This window comes from Nothoprocta perdicaria, unplaced genomic scaffold, assembly GCF_003342845.1.
Source record: "Nothoprocta perdicaria isolate Ctin4 unplaced genomic scaffold, notPer1 scaffold_95, whole genome shotgun sequence".
NCBI classification, from domain to species: domain Eukaryota; kingdom Metazoa; phylum Chordata; class Aves; order Tinamiformes; family Tinamidae; genus Nothoprocta; species Nothoprocta perdicaria.
The window spans coordinates 2,279,344-2,306,419 of NW_020456254.1; the positions used below are offsets into that span (position 1 = coordinate 2,279,344).

Genomic DNA, 27,076 nt, shown 5'->3' on the forward strand with positions numbered 1-27,076 from the left:
ATGGAGAGCGACAAGGTGAGCGACGGGGGCGCGGTGGGGCGGCCCAGGCTCGCGGAGCCGCCCGGCCCGGTGCAGGCCCCGCTGCCGCGGCCGCCTCCCGGGTGCCCATTCCCCTGCGGTGCATCGGGCCCCTCCCGTAGCTCTCCCTTATTTCTGTATTTACCCAAAGTTGTGCGTTTTGCACGCGTCTTGGTCTATAAAACTTTAATAGTGCTGCAAAATAACTGTCCTTAAATACATCAATGTGTTAACATCAATTCTTGTGTGTTCTTAGGAAAAACAGAACTATGGGATCACTTGCCACAAATTTTAATATTGCTGTGGGGCAAAACTTAACATCACAGTTTATTTGTGATTGACTCTCTATGGCCATCTCTATGAACAGCAAATACAGTGGTTGGATTAAGTATATCATATAGTAGGTTAGTCGAGACCACACGCTGAAGCCTGTTGTGCAGCTGTCAGAATCACTTAGATTGGAAGGGACCTCTAGAGCCCGGCTAGTCCAACACTGTGGCCTGGTCATCACAGTGTGTAACAGTTTGTTTATTCAGATTTTTAGTATTTGAATTGTTTGAGAAAATGCTGATTAGTATTTTAATTTGCTGTGCCATGGTTGCTTTTGAATTGGAATTAAAGTTCAGTAGAAATGCAAGTATACAACCTTTAATTACATTTTTTTAATTATACTAGCACTGCTTTGTCCCTCTGTGATCTCTTGTGAGGTAAAAGATTTTCAAGACATAATTATGTATTAAATAATAATACATATTTAACGGTATTAAACAGTTTAATGAAGGTATTAAGCAAATTAAGTTTTGCCTGAGTTAAAATGATTTCATGTCCTAGAGGAGATTGGAACTTGCAGAACTCAAGTTCTCCCACCTGCTTTTTAACTATGGATTAGATGATGATGAGCCTGGCATATCCAAAAAACTCTGCTAAACCAAATTCAGGTTGCAGAAGATGATTAATCGCTTCAAAAAATCTGTTTTTAAAAATCTAGCAGTTTGCTGCAGAGCCATGATCTGACCTTGGAATGCCTGACAGCTCAGCAGTAGTAATTACTTAGTTTAAATATGTTTTTTATTCTTTCTTGTTTGATGAATTGAGAATTGTTTGAGTTGGAGGTAATTTCTAAGTTTAATTTTAAATATATAATTTTAAATTGTCTTTTTGTGTGGTGTAATGACTGATGGCATTTCCTAGTTATTCACAGAGAGACAGTGATTTCGAAGACACTAAGTTTCTTTAAGCACTGTAAAAGGTTTCTCTTTTCTGTTGGTCTAATTTTCTCTCTTGTCTGCTTATTGCCCCTCGTTACACTTCCTTTCCACTCAACACTCCCATACAAGGTCTATGGGGGAGCTGGGTAGACTTTGTTAAAATGTTAGACAAAACTTCGCTTGGGAAAATTAGCATCTTTGTTTTTAGTTTCTCCCCTAGAGTTCTACAGAGGAGAACTTCTTTTTTCCCCTCTTTTAAAGATCAGAAGAGAGTAAAACTTCCATCCTAAAGATCACTTTTTGTTTGTTTGTTTTGTTTTTATTATTCTGTATTTAGCTTCTTGGTACTTAGAATCAACTTGTTCCAACATCCATCAGTCCATTATAATCTTCTATAAAAACTTAAGTTTGAAAAGACCAGACTTTTTCAGTAAAGAATAATTAAAAAGCTAAAATTGATTTTTTAAATGCTGTTTTCAAATTATAATTGAACAAAAAGGGCACCATATGTTTATTTTTCCTATCAGTGCAGCTTATCTATCAATGCAGCTTATCTTTCAAATATTCATTAGCAATGATTTTGTTAATCTTTAGTAACTCTTAATCAAGCCTGAAATTTGAGAATATGTATGATCTGGTCTTACTCCTTTGAGTATTACCATTATCCTTTGCTGAAGTAGTTAAATGTATTCAATACATGAAAATTCTTTAGTAGTCTCAGGTAATGTGAATGATTCTGCAAATGGGGATAGAAGGAACGTAACCTCCTGAACTGCCTGTTTGACTAGGAAAATCAGTGGAGCCCGGGGATGGGTTACCCTAATGGGCCATGGAACTGTAGAGATACTAAAAACTCACCTGAACAACCCCAGGTCAGTGCTTTGAGGTGAGATCTGATCAAAGCAGGAGATTGCACTGCAAGGCATGGGTAGGTCCTTTCCCAAGTGACCTCTGCTACGATCCTGTGCTGAGCAGGAGAGTGGAGACCTGTTCCATCTGTAATATCATGGAGTGACTGTCACTGGGGGACCGGAGAGTTTGGAGCTTCCCTTGAAGGGCTCTACTGTCATCTGCCCTGGGTGCTGCCTCAGGGCTGTTGACCATGTGTGAGCAGAGCTGGATATTCCAGTAGAAGTTTGAGCTTCTGGTCTCTTCCAGGTGCAGTTAGATCTTGAACGCTGTAAGAAAACACATTAATGTTCACATAGCAAGATCGAGTGGTATTTACCATATATACCTGGATCCTTTCCTTGTAAAAACTGTCAAATGAGTTATTTCTCACTACAAATTCATTTTTCATTGGCTTTCTGACTTTTCTCTTCCAGAGAAGAACTAAAGAAGACACTTGGAAATCAGAAGAACTTAAGAAGCATCTTAAGGTAATTATATTTTGTTTTTATTAATATTTATAGTAAATTATATTAAAACAATGGAATTTATTGAAATAGTAGACAGAGTGGGTTGACTGGTAGTACTCCAGACTCTTCCAAGATTGTCACTATTCATATTCATTTAATATATAGCTGTTAACTTCCTTGCCACAGCTGACAGTTCTGGAATCTGTCTAATCCAATATATTAGCAGACTGTCCCATTCAACCTAGTTTAGCTACACAGGTCAGAGTAAAAGTAGTATACTGATTTCTTGCTCAGGCTGATGGGAAAAGTACCACTGTATTGCTGATTACACAGCACAAAACAGGCCCTGATTTGCAGGCCACACAAATCCAAGTCATTGCTCATTTTTCTACACTTACTCCATTTCCTATGTGACACATTACTATGTTTGTTAGCATCATCTGTCATGCTTGCCATATTCTTTAACCTGGTTAGTTATGTTGTCTGCCAAATTTGCATGCAGTCTTTTGTCAGTAACATTGCTATATTATTCATTTTATGCTATATATATTTTTAAAGTTGTTTTTGGTTATGTCTGGCTTGCTTTCTGTGTCTTGTGCAGGTCTTCATTACTGTCTTGATAATTTGCAGGCATCCTACTTGTTCATCTGTTTTCTAGATTTTGTCAGTTGTTCTCTCCAGCTGCCCATTGCTTTATCAACAGTGCTGCAGGATAAGAATGTTGTAGATTTTTTTTCTTTCTTTCAATAATATTTTCTATTTCCTTGTAATATAAGGCAATAATATCAAAGCCTGAAAGTTTTGTCATCAGCAGAAGTGACGTGTTTGGGCTTTCGTATCTGATAAAACAGATGGCTAAAGTTTAATTCCCTTTTCTGAAAGGGTATAATAATATTATTAATGACCTTGTTTATTGTGCATTAAACAAATAGCCAAACTTGTGGATGTAGTGAAATCAGTGAACATTTTGCTTCTTGCTTCAGGACAGTTCAAGTGCAATCTCTTATGACTTAAACAAAATGGAAAGAGTAGCAGCCTGATTGGAGCTAGGCCATTTTCCCCCTAACTTCTGTGTGCTGTATCCTGCTTCTTTTTTGCTTCTTGAAGTAAAAGCTAATCTATTCTAAAGGCAACTCAAGGAGAACAAACATAACACATGGTTGCAGTTATTTCTTTGTTTTTTTTTCAAATACATTAAAATGCAGCTTATTAATCTCACTTATTAGCTCTTCTTACTATAAATCTATCAAAATAGATAACTGAATTCTAATCAATTTTTTTTTTATACTTCAGACATCACAGTCAGATAGTCCAAATGAAGACAAAAAGCACCATGAAAAGAAACTGCAAAGGGAGAAGGATATTTATGACACAGATATTCGTAAATATGATCACAAAGACAGAGGGAAGAGCAAAGAAAGAACAAGAGAAAGAGAGAGATTTAAATCTAGTGAAAGAGAGAGGGAAAAGATGAGAGAGAGGGGAAAAGAACACCACAGAGAACGGGACAGAGAGAGCTACAAGGATAAAGTTCGAGCATCAAGTCTAGAGAAGGAAAGGTACAGTGTAAGAAAAGATAAAGACCAGAAAAATGAGAGCGAAGTAGATAAAAAACATAGGAGTCATGGGCTAAAACAAATACATGTGCAAAATAAGCTGAAATCATCTGAGGGAAGAGAGAAGGAACATCACAGAAGAAGAGAAAGCAGGCATCATTTTGGTAAGTTGTTTTGCATTGATTTTATGCTTAGAAATAATTCCTATGATGTTTAGACAGAAATATTCTGAAACGATATCCCACTTATACAGAGGATACAAAGACAAGTGAGTTTGAGTATATGCTGAAACATGTGTCTTTGGAGAATCTCATGGTAATCTAGTTTTATTTTAGTGCTTTTATGATATTTTGATGCTTTTTTTTTCCCCTAAAGAGGCAGTGACATTTGCAGTTTTTATTAATTCTTTTCTCTTCAAACAAACTTTTCTCTTTCGCACCTGGAGTACTGTGTTCAGTTCTGGGCACCCCAGTATAGGAGGGACGTGGAGCTTCTGGAGAGGGTCCAGAGAAGGGCAACCAGGATGATTAAGGGAATGGAACATCTCTCGTATGAAGAGAGGCTGAGCGAGCTGGGCCTTTTTTCTCTGGAGAAGAGACGGCTCAGAGGGGATATGATTAATATGTATAAGTTCAGGAAGGGAGAATGCAGGGAGGAAGGGGACAGGCTGTTCTCACTGGTGGCGAGGGATAGGACGAGGGGTAATGGCCACAAACTGAAGCATAAGAAGTTCCGTCTCCAGGTGAGGAGCAACTTCTTTACTGTTAGGGTAACAGAGCAGTGGAACAGGCTGCCCAGGGAGGTTGTGGAGTCTCCTACTCTGGAGGTCTTCAAAACCCGCCTGGATGCCACCCTGTGCCACATGCTGTAGGTGTGCCTGCTTGAGCAGGAAGGTTGGACTAGATGATCTGTAGAGGTCCCTTCCAACCTTAAATATTCTGAAATATTCTGAAATATTCTGAAATGATCATCTTCCTACCTAGACATTTTCTGCTGAGGGATCTGTTTGAAACACAAAGTTGCAGGGTGATTGTTGAAGTTAATAGCATGTATTACTACTCTTAAAGCAATGAAGAGCAGAGATCATTCAGGCAAAAACCAGGAAAAATCAATTTTGGAAGTTTATTTCAACTGAATCTTAGAATATTTTATTAATACTTTTCAGTAAATCCAGACCGTAAAAAAATGATAAATTGTATAATCATAAATATATTATTATTTATCATTTTTATTATTATTATTGAATGAGGTTTAAGACAGAATTCTTATGAAAGAAAGTCTGTGTCACTAAATATTATTTTCTACATGCTTGTTGGTTATGTACAGAGTTTGTAATACAAGCTGTTTATTAATTTATACATATATTCTGTAGAAGAAGAGAGAACAAGAGGTGACGGTCAAGAAAGAAGACATATAGGAAGGAAGGTAAGAGAAGCAAAAGGAATTAAATGGCTCATAAAGAAAAATTAAAATGGTAAAATAATGGAGAAATTCAATGAGACTTCAGTTCCCAAGTAATCCAAAATATGCTTAGACTAAAGTTCTTACCTGTGTGTGGAACACACAACAGCAAGATGTAATGGAACCGTTCTATTGTCCTATCTCAAGCAGATAGTTCATTCTTGTTCATTCAAGATTGTCTCATTTTTGTACCGCTTTGTACAGCAAATGTCTTGATTAGAAAGGTAATTGTAAGTATGCATCCTGTTTTGTGATAGAGTACCTAGCAAATAATTAAATTTACTTAAAGAATACCAAAATCAAAGAATTTCCTGTAGTACAGTATGGAGTGTCCCAGACATGTATCGCATAATCCCAAGTGTTACATTAATTTGAAAAATGCTGAGCCATTATATCTGATTAAGAATTGGAAGATCTGTGCTGGTAAATACTTTAGGAGCCTAAACTACCTATCAATTTTTTGACCATTAGAATGGTGAATTTTCAAGATAAAATGGATTTGTAGAACTTAATAAATCAATCTCTCTCTCTCTCTCTCTCTCTCTCTCTCTCTCTCTCTCTCTCTCTCTCTCTCTCTCTCTCTCTCTCTCTCTCTCTCTCTCTCTCTCTCTCTTTCTTTTCCCCTTCAGGGTGATGATAGCGAAATTAGGACTGACAAATATTTAGTATACAAAGTTGAAGGGAGTGGACATGGTCACAAGTTACAGAAAGACGAAGAGACAGATAAAGAGACAGGAAAGAGACACAGAGGAAAAAAAGAACATTCTCTTAGGCGAGAAAAAGAGAGTCTCTTAAAAGAGAGAAGTCATAAACTGTTTGAAAATGAAGATGAAAAACGTAAATCGAAGAGATCTAAAGAGGGATCTTCTCGTGGAGACAGGGAAAGGCGACCCCCAGAAACGAATGAAAAAGTAAGAAGTGAAGAAAGTGAAAGAAAGAAGTATGATCTTGGGGTTAGTTCTCCTAAGACTTAAAAGTAACAACTTATAACTTACTGTGACTGCTAATGTTTATCCATACATTAACCAGTTAGACAATTAAAATACCAGGATTGTATATTTTAATTTTAATTTCAGACTAAAAATATTACAACTGCATTTTAGTATTGTAACCCAGAGCTGATTCCACCCTTGATATTTTAATTAGAAACTTGTCTATGTGTTAGAAACATCTTTTTCACTAAGTTCTTTATGCCATGATTTTGAAATTTTTACTTAGATTCTGAAGTGGAGGTTAAGCTAGAAGTCCATAGAGATGTTACTTCCTGCAACTGATTTCAAAAGACTGAGAATTGTTACTTGTGTATCACTAATCTGACTTTATTTTACAATAAAGACAGATTTCCCTCTGGTTCTTAAGCATTATAAGGGTTAAATAGAGGAAAAGATACAAGATTATTTCTCTTTCTTTCCTATCAGAAATGCAGTGTAGAAGGGGCATAGCCAGTCTTCACTCACAAGTACTTAATATTTTCAGGACTAGCTCACGTTACATGTTACATGTCTGTTACTGGTGTTTACCTTCTTTGCCTATCATAGCTGTTTTGGTAGGAGATTATTCTAATGTTAATTAATAGACAGAAGTTTTTCTTAGTATTTTCGATATAGGAATGCTGTGACTTCTTTTGCAGAGTAGGGAATACAAAAAACAGGAGAGGAGTCAACAGGAAGAAAGGGAAACAAGCCATCAGCACATAAGGTACATTCATACCTTTAAAATAAACATATGTTGCACAATAACTGTTAATAAAGAAAACTTGGCACCAAATCACTTAGCAATAATATTTGACCATCCATAATCAGATTTGTGAGCCCCCAAACCTTATTTCAGACTCAGGTTGTCATTAATGTTGAATTATTTTGATCTGGTACGTGAGGAATCAGTCAAATTTTACTTATGTTGTTCCTTACTTGTATTGTCTATTCTCTCAGCAGTATATATGAACACTTTCTTGCTTATGAAGTCAGAACTTTCTTTTCTTGAAGTCTTATTCTCTGCTTAAGAAATGAAATAAGTTGTTAGGGAAGAGAGCTGTCTTTTGGTTTTCTCCCACTCTCTCTGAGCTTGGTTGTACTGTCCTCATGAGTTAAATCCATGAAGGAAGAACCAGAAATGAAAGTCAGTCTATCATGTACAGCTTTAGAGCCCAGTACACCAACCCAATCTCAGTCTTTGCTTGGCTGTAGATATTACTAAAACTAGAAAATGTGTGGAATTGGTACTTGTTATTATCCCTAATTTCTTCTTCAGATTTTATGTGGGATGGGTATTATATTGAGAATCTGTAATTCTCAGCTTATTAATCACTTTGCTGATTTGCTTGATTTCTACTCTTTCTTTCATTTTCAGGCAAAAATAGCTTTTTTATTTCCCCCTAAACACAGTACTTCCTTCAATAAAAAATATGTTATATTTTCTCCATAGGAATGTAAAAGATAAAGGAAAAAACATTGGAAAGGAAAAAGAGGACAGAAGACAAGCGGTAAAACTACTTAGTTTTGGGTATTATAATGTATTGTTTATAAATTTGCTAACCATGTAATAAACTCAACTATTTCAGTATCATCTTCACTTAAAAAAAAATCAGTAAGTGTGAAGAGTTTAGGCTTATAGGTAGCAAATCATCTACATTTATTTACAGTATATCATTTCTTTCTGTAAACAGCTGTCAGGCAAATAAATTGTAGTATAAGCTAAGTAAAATGTGCCTAGTTATATAATTCATATATGCTGCTTAAAGCCATAAGAAAGAGAAGGGCATTTTTATATGTTTAAATGGACAGATACCAACAGACGCACATTCTCGGCACACTTCAGTCTGTACTACTGAGTGTATTGGCCTGTGTTGGTCTGGGCCAGTTTGTGCAGATACAACCCAACTTTACCATGAAATGCTTTAACATATTTTTACCTTATTTTGAACAATTTGTAACCATTTCCCCAAATCCAAATTATATTTTGGAATATTATAGGAATATTATAGGATAGGGCTTGATCTGGAAGAAAGTAGATTCCGATCAACTGCCCACTAAAGATACCTTTTTCAATATGCTTTTGCTATGTGCAGCTATACATCTCTCAAAACCATATAAACTTCTATTAGAAACCTTCTTCTGATTTCCAAGATGTCTTCATTAATCTTGCTTTCATACTGCATTTTAGCTCAAATAATCGTTTAGGGTTTCTTTTTTCTCCCCAGTGAGCTTGCAGAAAGCATGTGTAACTGCTCTTCACTTAGTTTTGTTGAGCTGTTCAAGTCAGATTCTTCATTCCTTTCCTCATTCTAGCAGCTGACCCTTTGTTTCAATTTCCTTTAGTTTTTCTCAGGCATATGTTGCCAGTGTCAAATGCAGTCTTGAATGTGAATCGTCATCAGTGTCTTGTGTAATGCATGACATAAATACTTCTGTATCTGGAAAAAATAGCTTTTCAGCATATTCTTAGATTTGATCTGCACAGCTCTTGCCACTGTGCTGAACAGTCATCCTGGATCAACTCATATGTTCAGACTGTTCTTTCTCTATCCCCTAAAAGTCTTCATCCTCTAAAAAGTAGAACAGTTCTTGTTATCACATTGTAAAAATGGCTGTGTGCTGTTGAAACTGTAGGAACAGCATTTTTTTAGTATTTTTTTTCCAATGAAAATACTCTTGGAAAGGCAGTTAGTGTTCCCACAAAAAGTTTTATTTTGTGTTCTTACATTATCCTTTCATATAGATAATTGATACTTTTTAATGGAGTATGTTTATCTACTTATATTCTAAACTATTTTTGCATATTTCTGAGAAATAGAGTTGTTTGAAATTCATGCATATATTATTTAAAATGCGGAAGATAAATATTTAATTTTTGATGAGATTATATAGTGGCTTAATCTGTTTTACTCTCTTAGGAAATAAAAGATCCCCCCAGCTATAGTTCAGATACAGGGTTTGATAACTTTTCAACAAATTATGAAGATGATTTTGAAGTAAGTATAAGCAAAACATTGCCTTTTGGAAATAATTTCAGTTGTATTCACTGAAATAAAACACACAGGATGCTACATGTTTTTTTTAATGTATTTTGATAATTGGCCTAGCATTTTGTGTACAGCTGAATGGCCAGGAACTGAATGTACTTTCATTCCTACCCAAACTAATCACATTGTGACCTTTTTTTCAGCTGAGGTAGATTTCATTTCCACTTACCTTAGGTGCAGTGTTCACAGCAGAGCTAGTATCCCTTTGGGCTCAGGGGAGAGAAGCACTTTTAAGGCTTGCTCATATCACTTGTATTAGATTTCTCCTCTAGCACGAGATGCGATGTCCAAGCTATGCTTCAAGGAATTATCACAACACGTCCATAACCATGGATTTACAAACAGATGGTTTGGAATCTAGATAAATTTGTGTCTGCAGTAAAAAGGCAGCTTAACTCCAAACTAGTAGATAAATATTTTTATATGTCTGACACATGTATGTTACAAGCCATCATAATTTCCTCTCTTTATAAATCCTACTTTAGGATATTTTTTTAATGGATTTTTGGGAGATAGTGGGGGAAAAAACACTGTGGGATTGTCTTTTCTTGATTAAATTTGTAACAGTTTTTTTTTCCCCCTTTATATCAAATAGTTATTTTAAAAGCTTTTCAGTCAGGGGAGTAGTAGCCATCTGTGCAAGAATTTTATTTTTATGGGAAATTAATTTCATAATGTCTTTAAAACATGTTGAAAAAATAAAAGCTACGTAATTCATGTTTATTACTTATTAAAAGTCTTCTCTCTTTAAAGGATTATGAGGATGATTTTGATGATAATGATGAAGATGACAATAGTAGTGAAGAAATAGTTGAAAAAGAAAAAGTAAGAGAGATTTTTGATTCCAAAACATCAGAAATTGCAGAAATTCAAAAAGCAATTAATGCAGAAAATGATAAAATTTTTACTTCACCACCAAAGGAAATGAAAAATGAAGACAAACAACCAATCATGGGTATGTGACTAGGCACTGGCCTTTTCTATGAAATGTATGAGTAACACATAAACTCGGGAATAAACAGGCTACTTTTTCTAAAAGTCTGCCTTAAGGCAAAAATCTGGTACTCTGAATGAGTCACTTTAGGTTGTGGGTAAGTACTGTAACTTTCACATAGCTAAAGAATGATTCAGAGACATTACTAATCCTTTAAAATGTGAAGTATAAAAATTTACAGATTAACATTTAATATTTTGGGTAAGAGGAAGGTGGGGGAATCTGGATTTTGAAAGATAGAGGAGTACTAGAACAGTTTGGGTGTCCCTGTGAGAAGTGTTGGCCTTTTTCCTTCAAGTAGGATTGAAACCACAGCTCAGGTCAAGAAGGTGAGAAGGTATAGATACTATTTAAATTTGAAGTTCTGTGTTTAATTTTAAAGTATTATGTTACTTTTTTTCTTTTTCCCCAAAAAGTGACTGTAAAATTGCGGTTTTATATTTATTTGCTGTGACTTCTGTGTTTCTCAGATCTGTGTGTTTAACTGACTGCAGCACTCTGATTTGCACAATCCACTCAGGTGAATGATAATACAGGACACTGTGCAATAGAATTTAATACAGCTTTTTACTCTACACTAGTGTAGAGTTCTGGAAAAACATTTTTTTTTTCCTGCAAGTCTTTACAGCAACCATAGGATTTCTAGTAGAGCTGTGGTTGCAGCATCTTTGGAGTTTCACTTGACTTACAGCTTTCAGGTTGTTACACTGTACTGAATAGACTCTTTTTGACCTTTGATATGCATTATTATTGAAGTTTGTCTTACAAGTAAGGATAGAAGAACTTTTAAGTGCTTTTGTTTAAAAGCCAATATATTGTAGTACTTTTTTTTTTCTTTCAGAAAATATACGCATTTCTTGTTTTATTTTTCTAATAGACAATACAGAATCAATACTAGAGTCCAATAAACAATATCCATCTAATGAATGATACAGAATTCTAATATAAAAGCAGGTATTAAAATTATGAATTAGAGTACTATTTATTTATTGTAAATTACCCAACCATCTTGTTAACAAAGTTGTTTTCATTTTGTTTAAAGTAGTTATTGACCATTCTTGTAATAATTTTACAAGCTTCAAAGTAGAAGTATTACCTTAAGACAGTCTTCCTCTGAGGAAGTAAAACACCATCAGTTCTGTCAGGGAAATAGCTCCTAAAGTCAGTTGGTTACAGCCAAGTCAGGGCAGAGTGCAAAATCAGGATGACATTGGATATTGTAGTCAGCCCACAAAGTATTGCTTTTAAAGCAACAATTTCTGGTTTGCATGTTCATGCAAGGCTGTTACCTTTGCTTCTGTTGATAAGGTTCTCCAGCAGCTGTAGTGACCAGCTCCTGCGTAGAGGTGTAGCGTGCACCAGCAGCTATTAGACTGGGTGAATTTGATCTTACTTTAAATTGCCTGTGAAGTGCTGCGTACAGGGAAAGCAGAGACCTCCTAATGGCAGAAGAAAAAGAGGGCTGACAGTTTTAAGGAGGAAGAAATTGGATCAAAGCCTTCTAACGAAAAATTGTAGAGGTCATTCTTATCTAATTGACTAATACAGGAGCAGAGTAAGAGAAGAAGCTTGGCCACTGGAACAGGCTGCCAAGAGAGGCTGTGGAGTCTCCTCCTCTGGAGAGCTTCCAAACCCGCTTGGACGCAGCCCTGTGCCCCATGTTCTAGGTGACCCTGTGTGTGCAGAGGGGTTGGACTAGATGATCTCTAAAGGTCCTTTCCAACCTTAATTCTGTGATTCTATTAGTAAAGTTAAGAAGCTTCTTGCATGGGTCTTGTGCTAGAAGTTACAAAGCATGTAGGCTAGTAACATTTAGTAGCCATGTGGTAATGAATCTGTTGCTTTTTATACTTGCTGCTTTACATTTTAATGTAGTATAAAGTGTGAATTATAATACAACATTTTATAATATCATAGAAACACAATATTCTTCTGCCAGAAGCTTTTTTTGTGGAATATTCATGGATTTTGGAATGGCAAATCAACGACAAATTAGCCAAAGCATGGCTAGTAAGCAAAAGTAAGTGTCTTTTAAATTACATACACAAAATAGCAACTCATCTTGTAAGATTCCTTCTCATGATATTTGAGATATGTGAAATATATAAAGTTGCAGCTTTTAAGTTTTTATAAAAGAAATGTGTCTGTATATGAGTTTATCTGTAACAATTTATTACAGAGTTCCCTGCCTGGTCATGTCTCTATATGATCCTTCAGTCACTTAATTAGACGTTGACTTCTAGCAAGCCTTTTAGTTACACTTAGAGCTCTGCACAACCGTAATTTCTTGAAATAATCAAGGCTCTATAAGGTACATTCCAAATGGTACATTTGGTACATTGCCAAAATGGAATATGCTATTTTGGGAATATCAACAGTTGGTATAAAAACATGTTATTACTGATCTAAAACTGAGCTAAAATTGAGACATCTAAGAAAGCTTCATGTTAAAGAATCAAATTGGTGCCTGTGTCTTGTAGAATTTACCAGGAGCTGCAGCTTTAGGTAGTTTATGTGAGTCTTAATATTATATATCTCCAATTTTCAGTTACATCAGTTGGAGTTGCATCAATCTTACACAAAGCAAGATAAGACTTATCTTACTGATAAGACAAGATTTCATTGCTTTGTACATACATTAGTGAATAGGCCTCACACAGAAGAGCTTTTATTGACTGGACTATGTAATTGCTCTTGCCTCAATTTATATACCTAAATTTTATGTGAGTTCATCTCTCTAGAAAGTGTAGAGAGGAAGAAGTTCGGGAAGGCATCTCTCTGAAGAACTAGCTTCTAAAATGCTTGCCACTCTGCTTATCATAGAGCTTTAGGAAACTAAAGGCCAGTCAAAGGAATCCAGCCATCAGATATAGTTCAAATAACTTTCATGCAAGTGTATACAGAGTGAATAGATAAGTACATATAACTTTATATTCTGTCTATGTAAGTCTGTCAAAATAACTAGCATTTTCATAGAAAAAGAAGTTTGATGAATTTAAGGCTGTAATAATATGTTGCTGTCAGTAGACAAACTGAGAGCATTCTGTAAGTGAATAGTGACACTTTGGAATCCCCTATTATTATTAATACTGAGGCTAATTAGTTTAATTTAAGAATTTGTCAGAATGTCTCGGTAAGCTAGGAATTTTGCTCTTGTAGCTAGGAAGCAACTTCTGTGAGTTTGCATTAGATCTCTATGGATATGGACAGCGTTCTCTTCCCCAAATGGTAGGTCCAAAAGACTCTGGCTACTGGTCTAGTGGACCCAAGCTACACTGAATGAAAACGAGTTCTTAGGACAGATGTGTATTTTTTCCAGTTACATTTTTATTTTGTTTAAAACAAGATGGTCACATCAAATACTTTGAGATACATGAAACTCTTTTTTTTTTCTGTTACCTGCCAAATCTTTCTATTTCTGGAATGACAGAAATTAACTTACCTGTCTTATTTATGGCTTCTGTGATCTAACTTTACCTCATTACTTTTAATTTTTGCCAACCTCAACTCTTTTTTTCTAACAAACAAGACTATGTGAGCAAAGAAACTAATTTCATGTATATGCTTAAAATATCTTTTAGCAGTACTGTTATTTTGATTTGTTTTCCTGTTGCATCTAAAGATGTGCAGATTAAAGGCAGTTTATTACCAATGAAAGTAACTTAGGAGGTCACTCAAAACAGATTGGAATAAGTCTAACAAAACCAAGCCTGTTATAGTTTGTCCTTGTAAAGTATAGTACACTCACAGTTGAGGTAACTTATATAATAAAATGTATTCAGGAGTACTAGCCATCATCTTAATTGCAGGAAGAATTTAATGTTCAGCTGTTATCTCATGGGACAGCTTCTGAGTAGTTTGGCAAGGTGTTCCCAGGCTTCTGAAAGTTTGGGTTTGTCTATATAAGGATTGTATTTGAAAAGGAGAATTATATGGTTTATTATCTCTGTCATATTAAATGAGAACTGAGCACTGTTATATTTCTACCAATGTATATTTATCTGTGATTTAATTTTGGTGCAGTTACAGTCTATATGAGTCAACATACTGTTAAATTTGTAGTTCTGTGCAATACTAGGTTGTTTTTCTTTTAGAATACTATATCTTTGGTGTTAACTTTTTTGTACTTCTCTTTTCTAATGCTTTTTAAAGAAAACGGAGTTCGGAACTACTGCAACTGATTGATCTGGACTTTTCAGTTAGTTTTACATTACTGGACTTGCCTCCTGTAAATGAATATGACATGTATATAAGGAATTTTGGTAGAATGAACACAAAACAGGTAGGTAGCAATTTCCAATAATATTTAAATGGTCAAAGTGCTAATTCTTATTCTGGAAAATACTTTTCCTTACAAATGGAAGTTACAGAGATTAATAGGACAGTAAAGTGATATTTTTTTTTCTCTCTCATCCTTAATAACCATAAAGCAATATATCACATCACATCTCTTTGGCCAAACACACCATATTCCTCTTCCTCAGCTAGAGAAGAGCTGTCTCTTTTGTTCCTTCCCTATTTTGTAATGGACTCTCTGTAACTTTGTGGCTCTCTCCCAGAAGTGCTGGGCTTAGCAGTTGTGCACAATAACAGATTGTCTGTATTTTTGCAAAATGTGTAGCACTTCTGGACAAAATCTAGTTAACTCTAAGTGTCCAAAATGCCTACACCTTTTGTGTACACCTTTGTATGTGAATTCACAAACAGAAGAGGTTGACCTCATCAATAAATTATTTAATATTTAAGTCCTATTAAATTATGTTCGGTCATTCTTTGCTGCCTTAACCATATGTTATCTTCCTATTTTAGGCTTATGTTCAGTATAATGAGGATAATATTGAGAGAGACATTCAGACTGAGGAAGTTGAGACACTAGAGAAATGGACACAGCATCCAGGAGAAAGTGCCATTGTGTCTGGAGGTGAAGAACAATTTAATCATAGTCATGTTTGGTTATCTGCACATAGACTTTCTCTTTGAACCCTCTTATTGTCGAGATTCGAAGTGGGAGAAATTGTGCCAGTGTGCCAGCAACGTGCTGCAGGCACTCTGAATCCTCTGATTTGATCCCATCCCCCGATGAATGGGCAGATAAAGAATTCTGTCCTCTGGAATGCTGTTTCTCTTGGAAGGAGATGGGATTTTTGTTTTGAAGTATCACTGTGACCAACAGATCCTGTTTTGGAGTATCATTGTGACTGCTGAAGAAAAGTTCATTTGTCGTTATTCTACTTAAAAATTATATTACTCTTGCAGGCTGTTAGCTGCAACATACACCTGCATTAACTTGATTCTTTTTTGAAGCCTCAAATTTAGTTTTGTTTTTTGTTTTCACTAGGTCCTATAAAGAGCCAGGAGATGCCAGTGAATAGTATTCAAACACCTAAAATTGATTCACAAAGACTAGCAAATTTTCTCCGGTCTGCCTGCCAGGTACACTTATGTACTTAATATCCTTTGGGAGCTGTATGCATAAGTATACAGTGTGATAGATCACTTGCAGTACTTGCTCTGACTAATTTACATGACTTAAATAATACGCATTATCAATGAGATTCATCTCTCTGCAAAAGAGGGTATTAGTTACTATTATTATTATTTACAGCAGTATTAAGCCCTACTTGCAAAGATATAAAATTAGCAAGAGTTGATACAATTTTATTGAATTCATTCATGTGCTTTTGCAAGCTACAAATAACAAAACTGAAAGATAAGATGACCCTTTGATTTCTGTAAATATAATTATGTTTGAAAGGTGATTGCTGTTTTGCTAGAGGAGGATCGAGTTGCAACACAACCCAGGTGGAAACTAAGATCTCGACAAACCAGTCTGTCTATTAGTGACAGCTGTTTCCAGTTAAATACTAACCAGCCATTCCTTCATGGTAAGGGAACTTTGTTATACACCTTTTAGCATACAGTGTGAGTTCTTCTTCCTTTTATGCAAAGTGCCAGGCTCTTTATTGTGGCTGAATTGCAAGCAGCACATTTCAGGATACAAAGGCAATGTAAAGGTTACTGCCTTTTATTCCTCTAGTCTTGCTGTAGCTCTGTGTGGATGGGTTTCACACGGGGCACATCACAGCGTCGTTGCTTTGGGGTGATTGCCATGATACAGGGATGTCCTGGGCCTGTTTTCTTGATCTGTTGATGAAGGCTCTTCCCAAGGAATAATATTTCATTTAGGCTCCTTTTCCTGGCTGTAAGTTCCAATGTAAAAATAAAGCAGGTTTACTGTTCTGGGAGAATGTAGTCTGATATATTTGAACTATATCTTCCCCTTGCAAACAGTAAAAGTTCAAATGAAAAGAAAAACAAAATGCCTATGGTTACAGGTGAGAAGACCTATCACAATATGATAAACATGCTTTTTCTAGCATGAACATATATAATGAAGCAGAAGAATGTATGCATTGATTCTATAGACTGGCCTTGCTTTCCTTTTAGAGACTTAATTTTTAGTGAATATGTTTATATCAGATCAAACTCTGATTGGCTTGCTTATGTCCAGATTCCTGATAACTTTTGAGCTCTGTTCCTTTTTACCCCCTACATCCTTTCAGTTTTTTGTACTCCTTGTCCAGTCTCTCCTCTTTTCCGAAATAGCATCAAAAGCAATCCACTGTTATTAGATATTTCCTTCTTAGTTACCTTTTAACTTCTTTGATTATTGCTGTAGCAGCTTATTAGTCTTTTTCAACTACAGTGAACTTTCCTTTTTTTTTTTTATTTTTTTTTTTTTATTGTTATGTGTGATTTAGACCGCAAAATATCCTGTCTGTATGTGTCTCAAGTTCAGAGGCAGATGCTACTTTCTGCTCATGGATTACCTGAGAAGGCAGGTGCTACCCTGCTGGACAGAAAGAGCATCATTTGTGTCTGGAATGTCTGGCAGCCGTCCAGTCCTCAGAAAGTTTTAATATGTGACTCGGAGGTATGGTTTAATAACATTGTGTCTTTGCCTATTGAATAAATGACTTGATTATATATATTTTGGTTTTCTGTCTTGCAGCAAGTGGTGTCATATTAAAAAAAAAAAAATTGTTTGACATTTATGTGAGCGAGGAAAACCTGCCCTCATCCACTTTTTGCTTTGGTAATAGATCTTTTTGATGATCATGCTGGACTAAAGGTTGTCAGGACCCATTTCCACCTAAAGCTTTTACCATGCAGTTAAATTATCTACTGCTGCAAAGCAGACAGGGTTATAACAATTGTTTTGGAAAGAGAGCGAGGACCTACTGGAAATTTTCTGTCCTACTTCCATTTTACATAAGTTGTCCTTCTGTAGCCAGATTCTGTTTCAAGTTTTTCTGAATTTGTATCACAAGGAAGAACAAAAATACTTCAAGTTACCGTTTTATTTCTTAATTTTAATGGTATCAATTTTTCCTGGCTTAACAGGTACTAAGTTGTTGCATTAGTCCCAGTAAAACAACCTTAGTGTTTGCTGGAACAACAGATGGTTCGTTGCTGGTGTGGGATCTTCGGGAAGACTCACGAATGCACCTTCGTGTGACCTTCGGTGGAACTGAGTGGGCATTTAGAGTTCCAACATTTTCCACTGGTTAGTACCTGCACCTTTTAATTTGTTGTCTCACAGGCAATCCAATTGTCCACTACAAATTCTGCTAAGAGATTTGTTTTGCAGCGGTCTAGTTTAGCCTCATCAGAAATTATATTTATTCTAGTAGAAGTTACCCATCAGTAATGACTGCAAAGGAATGCAAACCGATGTAAAATATACACCAAGTAGTGAGAATGGAGAGGTGGATCAGATGCAGACTGTAAGAGGCATTTTAATATTAAAATTCAGCCCCAGCCTCATTTGCAATCATTAGTGTAATCAATTTCAGTCATGTTACCTGTCTTAACATAATTTGCATTTCTTTTTAATCTACATCTAACCCACTTACTAAGATGGAGGAATTTCAAAAGAAAAGAAAAAAAGTAATTTAAGGCTGTAAAACTCATAGTCATTTAGAGGATGGATTCAATTTGCAAATTATACCCCCTAAACCTAGGGGTGTCCATGTATGTAAGATACATATCTAAGCACATACATTTATAAGCTCTGTTAGAGTCAGTGGAATGCAGCTCTGTGAGAACTGGGGACCTATTCAGCCTTCTGATATAGATATCTGTAGATAACCACTTAAACTGATTATGTTGATTAGGTTAGTTGGGAAACTAGTTCCTCTAGAGACATCTGCTTGTGTTAATCCTCATCTTGAACGCCTTCCTTACACCCTTCTGAATATCCAGCCTATGCAACTTTATCGCTTCTGGATTCTACCCAGATACTCTAAAATTGTGCTCAGATATTGTTCATTAATATATCATCATTATAGCAATGTAAAATCTTAGAAATTTCTCACATATTTTTGAGTATCTTTTTATGATATTGTCAGCACAGGGTATATAAGTAGTTCTGCAGAGCCCATGATTGCAAGCAAGTAACATACAAGCTAGGAATAGTGCATAGTGTGACATTTAAGGTGGGATATGAAGTCCAAGTATCTGAGGCAGTCTGGATAATACAGTAAGTGGAATTCTGACTTCCAAAGATTTACTTGTAGTCTTTTATTGAAGGAATTTTGAAGCTCTGTGAGCTTTGGGGCCCATGAGCTGCCTGGTTCAGTATCTCTAGAAATGTCTGTCACATTTTGGAAGCAAGATCTGGACTTGGGCTTTCATCTAGCCTGCCACATGAGCAAGACCTTTAGCATTAGGACAATTTGGGAGTCGCACAATATTTCTTCTAGGTTCCTAGTAGTAGAAGAGTAGAGCAGCAAAAATAATGTGATAGTCATTCCATAGTATTTCCTAGTTCACACTAAATTAGTTTTGCATAAATATTGAGAGAAAATTTACTTTTCAAAAGTGCTTTTGGTTGATCTACTCTCATCTTTTTACATTTTCATGGCATTGTTTATTCCTTTTTTTCTATACCTGATCACTCTAGTATGCGATCAAAATAATGTTGAATTCTGTAAACTTTCTTGTAATCTGTGAGCGACAAATTCAGAAGCTATTGAAGTTCATCTAAAAGACATATTAGGCTATCCAATGCAAACTATTTGATTCTGCAGTTGAGTTGGTGTGTCAGAGACTTACAGTTTTATGAATCTGATGGAAGTCAATGGGTCTTTGGCGTATTACCAAGGTTTCCCATGCAAAATTGTCTAGATGACCAAATCACCAATCTAAGGGTAAATTTAAATGTATGTACTTGTATCTCATAAGCGTATCTAATTGCAGCAGGCATAAAATATATATTAGGTATGTATTGCAGTAGACATGAAATATATTTAGTTGGTTGTTGATAAATTTGGGTTTTTTTAGTAGATCTAAGACTTTTAGTCTTAAGTTGCCTAAGTTCAATGTACAGAACAAGGCTAAAAAAACAAGAATATCTAACATAGAAATTGCTGTAAATACATATTCTAAAAGCTTATGAAAGGGTAAATAAAGTTTTTCTCATGGTGAGCTCTTTGTTGAAGTGTAATTACTTTCTACTAAATCATGCCTTGAAACAGTCAGTCTTTCAATTTTATCTTCCCTGTTGAGCAAACCATTATTTATTGTTGCTTCTGGAGCTTAAAATTAGCATAATTCTCTTTAAAGAAATCCTAAAATAGAAGATTTTAATGAAATATCTCATTTTGTCAGATAAGTGATGCAGCAGCAAAATGAAAAATAAAAACAGTTGGTGAAACATTGATTCACCTAATAGATTCTTCGATCATTTAGAAAATATTTCGCACTATTATATTCGAGACTTTTACAAAATAGTTTATGAAATTCATTATTTGTCATTCATTTTTTGTGTAATCATTATGTTCCTATAAAAATTATTAGGGTTTTGTTGTTGTTGTCAAAAATAATACAGCATTTACCTTTTAATTATTGTTAATTGCAGATGGTGTTCTAAACTCGATAAATCACACCTCTCCTATACTGGCCGTGGAACCTGTCTTAACCTCTCTCTACGCTGAGCAGAATTACAGGCTCGCAAGCCTTTCTCATCAGGAGGGTAGGTAAACTGCACTTTAAATTATCAGTAAGTCTGATTCATTCTTTAGTAATCTAGTAAAGAATATATCCTAGCCATATTCCAACTCATAATTACATTCTGCTTTTTTAAAGTCTCTGTAGAGAATATAAATGATTAAATGCAACCTCCATGTTGATTTTTCTGGTTTCATTTTTGTCATGTTCATTCAGTATGATTTTGCCACAGATATGTCTACATGCTTGTTTTTTATATATATATATATATATATATATATTTTAACACCATATTATTTTATTCTGTGGTTAAAAGGAGTTTTGGGGTTATAACTTATTTTAAGTTGGTGAGTGCTTCTGTAATATCCCCCTAAAAGCTCTCAGTGAAGCAAATTGTTTATATCTGATAACACAAATAGTATGTGACTGTACTTTGCAGTTGTTCCTGCATTAGTTATTATATTTTCTTGTGACCAACTTTTGCAAAGTGAATTCAATCCTCAAAATTCTCAGGCAGCATGCTGTAATAATCCCCTTGCAGATTTTCACCTTAAAATCCATAAAAGGCCAGTCAATGAAATGTGCTGCACAATGCAGATTTTACAAGCTTTAATCTAATTGCACTATACATTCTGTTCCCAATTGCATACAGAATCCAAATATTTTAAAGATGCATAAAGAGATCATTGGCTGCTTTGGCAAGGCAAGCAGAATATATTAGTTTCATGCCTTTTTCTTCATGGGCAGAGTTAGTCCTTTTGCCTTTTTTTGCCACTGAGGGGAACACAAAACTTTCACAGCATGTATTAGCCTGGAAAAGGTTTAAAATGGTTTAAGGATTTAAAAGAGTTTCTTTTAAGATGAAGGTAGTGTATAAATATAAATTGCTAGCTTCTTCCTGTAGAAATGTCAGACTGTCCATGCCAGATAGCTTCAATGGATGAAAATGGAATCCTCAATATGTGGGTGAGTAATAAATATCTAATATACACTTATATATGAAAAAGGAGAGAGCATCACATGCTGTAACAATAATACACTTTTGCAAATATAGCAACACACTTTTTTTTTTTTAATGAGAATTGCCTTCCTGAAAAGTATAGCAACACTATTGGAATTCTTGTCAAAATCCCTGACCCGTTTCCCTAATGTTAGGATGTTAAACTATTAAACAGGTGCATGAATTCATATAGATATGGGTGATGCTGTGATCTGCAGTTCTGCCTCGCAGGGGTATGTTCACATGTGTCTAGTAATTGGATAACAAACTTAGATCCTGTTCTAATGCCTACTTCATTTTATTCGAATCACAGTGGTATTAGTCTGTACTGAATATATGTGGGAAGTCACATTCATAATTAATATCAAATAAATGTTCAAGAGGCAATATGTAGAAATCGGTGGATAAAATTACCCTTTCTGAAATATGCTAGGCGAGGAAGTTCCAAGGCTGTTGATCTTTCAGTGTCACTGAAATGTCTGCTTTGTACAAGACGTTTTCAGTCTCTCTCTCATATAGCTTTGTCCCATATAATATAGCAATCCTGTTGGTTTTTTTTGAAGTTCTTGGTTCAGATGGTTCCTGAAAGCTCTAAGTAACTTCAGTAGCAACTGATTCTGGCCCAATGATCTGCGCCTCCCACTTCTTGAAAGGGTAGTGAGAAGCACAGGATTTCTGTTTTTCTTATACAGGTGCCTGCTACTGATTAAGTATAGGAGGCAATTTCCCATTTTCTGCCTTACAGAACAGCAGGGGATATCCAGAAGATATTTCAAGCTGTGTTAACATGGCCTGTGGTTGAAAAGGATGGAGAATCTACCTGTAATCATTGGAATGTTAGGCTTGTCTATCTAAACATTTCTTTAGAGTTATTTCATATTTTCTTACAACTAGTTAAAAAAAATACAAGCTGGTATATGTTTATTGTGTATTAATGTTGAATATTGACTTTTCAGGTAGTTGTTGAATTACAAAAAGTTGATTTAGCTGGTTCACAGACCGATTTAGGTAAGTATTGTGCATTAGATAGAAGAAAGGTCATGAGTTTTGTGATCATGAAGTTACTGGGAAAGAAGGATCAGCAATGACGAGCAGTTCAGATATAGGCATACTTATTCACATAAAAATTAATTCTGAATACGACAAATATTTTGGGTCATAGATCAGGCATCATGTGTGTAGTCTTTGCTAGTTTCTGAATTTTACCTGCTAATTTTGTATTGGCAGTTTCCACCACAGACAGCTACATTTCTTAGTGGTAAAGCAGCTTTCTGCGTCCCTCTGATAACTTTCCAAGGATTATAAGATTCTTACGTCCTTGAGTCCTTCAGTTTTTTCTTTGACTTTAAGCAAAGATTTTTTAATACTTTTGTTGTTGTCTGCATCTCCATTTTGATAGTTATCATGTCAGTTCTCTTTTGGCGAAGTTATTTAATTTGGTGTGAGATGAAAGATTCCATAAAAACCTAAGCAAAGTCCATTCCTTTTGAGTTATCTCAATTAAAAACAATATATTTCTTGTTCTTTGAACAAATTTGGATTGACATATTTTATTAAAAGGACAAGGCATTGATGAAAATGCTGATATGTTTTAAAATACACATACAAACACTGAAGTGATGTTTTGTATTGAATGGTAAAAGTTTTGATCAGTTTTGTCATTTATAACATCTTATGCATTGGGTGGCTATATGAAGTTAATACAATCATATTTATTTCTATGCAGAGGTACATTTCAAAATAGTATGTTGGACAATATTGTACTGTTGCCAGCATTCATCTTTTCATCTCAGGTTTCAAGAATGTGAATTATTTATGCTGTTATTTACATATCTACATTTATTTTAAAATGTTAGTATATAAATATATTTACACCCATTTTATATATATAATATAAAAATACATAGTTGAGTTTATTTTTTGTAAGCTTTGCTTTTGAACAGAAAATGTTTCCCTTTTATCTTTGATGTCTGTCAGATGATCACAAGTCTTTAGATTTGCATTCTGAAGTAAATTACTCTGAACTATGCAAGATTTTTACATATTATAAACTATTATCTGTAAGAAACATAAAGTTTCCTTTTTGCTTAGCTTAGGTTTGTAATAGCTTATAAACTATCTGTGTGTGGGTAGTTCATGATTAGCTTTGAGTTTTTGATTAGTACAAAGTGTTTAAATCAGCTGTAGTTAAGTCTTTTTTGTTTAAAAATTATCTTATGTAATCCTAGGTTTAATTCCTGGAGGTAAAGTGAAGTTAGTACATAGTTCTACTACAGAATTGAGTAAGAGGTAAGTCATGGCTTTTAGATTTTGCATGTATATCTCTCAAAGCTATTTTTTCTGTATGTGGTTAAACTCCTGTCATGGGAGATAAAACAATCTATTACTTAATTTTTAGTGTTTTAATGCATGCTTTTGCTGGAGATGTTCATAGATATTTTTGAACAAGAGCTTCTGTAATGTACAACTTTGAGAGGCAAGTTCCTATATATTTAGATCATCTTCTACCTGTGTATTTTCCTGTTTTTCCCAGCCTTTTCCCAAAGGATATGTGCCAGAGAATGCCACAAACACTGTCAATTAAGTTTCTTTCTTCTAATCCTAATCATTTCATTGTTGGAACAAACATTGTGAGTAATATTTTAAATTAATTTCACTGTTATTGTCTGGTGTTGAAGGCTGTCACATTTACTTGAATTTTTATCAGCGCAGTGTATATAAAATTTGTAGCTTGAGGCTATTATTAAAATTTAGTCACATTTGCTTGCTGTGAAGGAATTTTTCAAGGCAGCAGCGGTGTGGATTGTTTGACTTTTTATTGTAATAGTGAAAATGCATAATGGTTTCTTTTGTCATTTTCTTTATATTATTCATAGGGCCTGGTAGGCCATGGTACAAGACACAATTTAAAAGTTCCTCCAAAGCTCTTCAGACCCCAGCAGAGTGGACTAAGATCAGTAAGCGTCAGCGCAATGGATTTCTCCCCGTTTGGACAGCCACTCTTTCTGGTATGAAAGCATTTTAAATTAATGACATTGTTACTTTTTTAATTACTTACTAAGAAAAGATTTGCAATTCAAAATACTTAACTGGATGTGATAACTGGTTTATTTTACTAATTCACATCTGTCAGGCAGATTGACAAACAAATATTGTGTCCTGATATTTGAACTTTGCTTTGAAAGAAGGAGCATTTGGCTCACAGAAATGCATGGCCACCTTATTTTAGCCAGTACCTTTATAATTTGTTCTTTGTTTTAACTGAAATTACTGAAATTTGCTGGAACAGCCTGTCAGGGTCTGCCTGGCCAGCAGCAGATCCATCCTGTGTGTTCTCAGGTGTGTTCAGGTTTGACCAATCACATTTAAATCACAACTACTTAGACTGAAATATAGACATTTCTCACTTGAATCATACAAATGGTTTTATTTGTATGCCTGATATTTTCAAGAACAGGCTTGTCTGTTTTGTCCTGCATAGTTTGTTTCTTTCCCAGGCAGTATTTTATTTTTTGATTGTGGTATCTCCAGGTTGGCTGTTCTGATGGAAGTATCAGATTGCACCAAATGACATCAGAGTATCCCCTCCTGCAGTGGAATGACAGCACAAATGGGCAGCCAGTTATTGCTCTTCAATGGGCTTTAACAAGACCTGCTGTGTTCTTTGTTCTGGATGCATCATCTAATATTTATATTTGGGACCTTCTGGAAAACGATTTGTTGCCTGTGGCGAAGCAGGCTATTCCATCAGATAAGTAAGTACACTTTTATTTTTATTTTTTCTTCAATAAAATGTTGATCTTATCTGTCTTTTGAGTAAAGTTTTTGAATTCTTGCTTAATTTCAAAATTTCACTAGAATTGGTTTTCTAAGTATATGTGGTTTTACTGGTTTGTTTTTTGGTTTGTTTTAAACTACTTCAGTTGTAGAAAGAGTCTTTATAGCAAATTGATTTTTTTTACACTTTTTATGTATTATTTTACGCTATAGTCAAATATATTGTTATTAAAATCAGATACAGTGTTATATTGGGACAAGTTTCTGAACAGTCCACTGGTTTTAGTGGGAAAAAAGCTTTTCTCTACTGATAAACAGCAGCTGTATATACAGAAAAAAGCTTTGTTCCCTGTAAAGTCAGTGGACTCTTAGTTCAAAAGTAGCTTTGTTGAGCCAGGATCAATCTTTAAGGCAGTCAAGATATGAAGATTTGGAGATTATTTTTCAATGGTTATATCTACTATATTTACTAATGTAAAGCAATGTATTATGTTTATTGTCACAAATAAAACAAGCATGTTTTTGACTAGTTTGTGTTCACCTAGTCTCACAATACCAGTTTACCTTGAAATAATTGTGAAGTAATGATGCAAGTAATGATGATTATGGAAGCTGTGAAACAGTGGAAGAATTTTCTGTCCAAATGCACTTGCATTAAGGAGTTGCAACTGGTGATCTCCTAAAAAGCTAACTAGGACTTAAATTAGGGATGAATTTTACAATATGACAATAAACAGAAGAAAGGAATCAGTTTAGTTATAAGTGATCTGTTAAATAAATGTTTGAAGGGAAAGAAAAACATCAAAAAACAATTTCTATTCATTTGGTTTTGATTAAACAAACAATCCTCTTTTGATTTCAGTGTTGTGACTATGGCTATACTGGGAGAACCAGAAAAAACAACCGGTCTGCTGGGAATTGCACTGGCCAAAGAGTCTGGACTGATAGACATTCAATATGTAAAGAAGAAGTGGGCATTACCTCAGCCTGGGGAATCTGAAAAGCTACATCTGCTGCTCTTACAGTCCTTTTAGAAACAAAGCACTTGTCTGAGTGTACAGATTATTGCAAAATATTTAGATGATTCTGACTGTAATTAAAAGTTTTGTAGTGTAATTTTGTATTTGTATATAACTTGCATATATTTGAAAGACTATTGGTACAGTATTTCAGCTGAGATTTATTTTTGATGATTAAAATGGCAGAACCTTATTTAGCAATACTGTGCTGAACTACAATGAGCCGTACTTCAATATTGAAAGGATTTTAAATGTTTATATTTAAGGAAAAACACTGAAAATACATTCCTATAAATGTCACTGTTGTTTCTCATTATTCCACTCTGAAGTAAGTGACAAAAGACATTTATCTGGTCAGCATAACCTTGTACCTCTCTACAAGCAACCTGAGTGTTCTTTGGGCCTTTGGCACACTAAATGCTTGAGAAAAAGTTTTATTATATCTTCCTACAACAATATGTAGACATGTCAAAGTACAAATTTACATTCATGGTCTATCACCTCTGATTTTGAGCCTGAAACTTTGCGAAAGAAATACGTAAATACCTTACACTCAAACAGCATAAACATGCAGGAACCTTTTACTGAAAATCTGAGTCCTCTCGATTTCTGCAACACTAAGGTTTTCTGGTGTAAAAACAAAATACCAGCCT

The 27,076-nt window shown here is 34.9% G+C and overlaps 1 protein-coding gene across 3 annotated transcripts; it reads left to right on the plus strand.

Moving 5' to 3' along the window:
- WDR60 (WD repeat domain 60) lies at positions 1-26,671 on the plus strand. 3 transcript variants are annotated; one of them, XM_026052985.1, is made up of 24 exons: positions 1-15; positions 2,552-2,605; positions 3,878-4,304; positions 5,513-5,565; positions 6,231-6,554; positions 7,232-7,299; positions 8,026-8,083; positions 9,494-9,571; positions 10,376-10,577; positions 12,534-12,636; positions 14,769-14,898; positions 15,426-15,537; positions 15,955-16,049; positions 16,372-16,501; positions 17,378-17,550; positions 18,021-18,183; positions 20,539-20,652; positions 21,532-21,593; positions 22,584-22,635; positions 23,856-23,916; positions 24,161-24,257; positions 24,504-24,635; positions 25,159-25,382; positions 26,267-26,671. In XM_026052985.1, the coding sequence occupies exons 1-24, from the start codon at positions 1-3 to the stop codon at positions 26,436-26,438; spliced, it is 3,099 nt and encodes a 1,032-aa protein (XP_025908770.1). In that variant the 3' UTR covers positions 26,439-26,671. The 3 variants fall into 3 exon arrangements, with proteins under 3 accessions (XP_025908770.1, XP_025908768.1, XP_025908769.1); XM_026052983.1 differs by having other exon boundaries at positions 6,231-6,512; XM_026052984.1 differs by lacking the exon at positions 6,231-6,554 and having other exon boundaries at positions 26,267-26,438.
- The last annotated feature ends 405 nt before the right edge of the window (positions 26,672-27,076 follow it).

Bases quoted from the DNA above. Each gene is read 5' to 3' on its own strand.
- WDR60 (XM_026052985.1), top strand. The intron at 18,184-20,538 runs GTTAGTACCTGC...TGTTAATTGCAG, and splicing joins AGTTCCAACATTTTCCACTG to ATGGTGTTCTAAACTCGATA. The intron at 21,594-22,583 runs GTGAGTAATAAA...TTGACTTTTCAG, and splicing joins ATGGAATCCTCAATATGTGG to GTAGTTGTTGAATTACAAAA.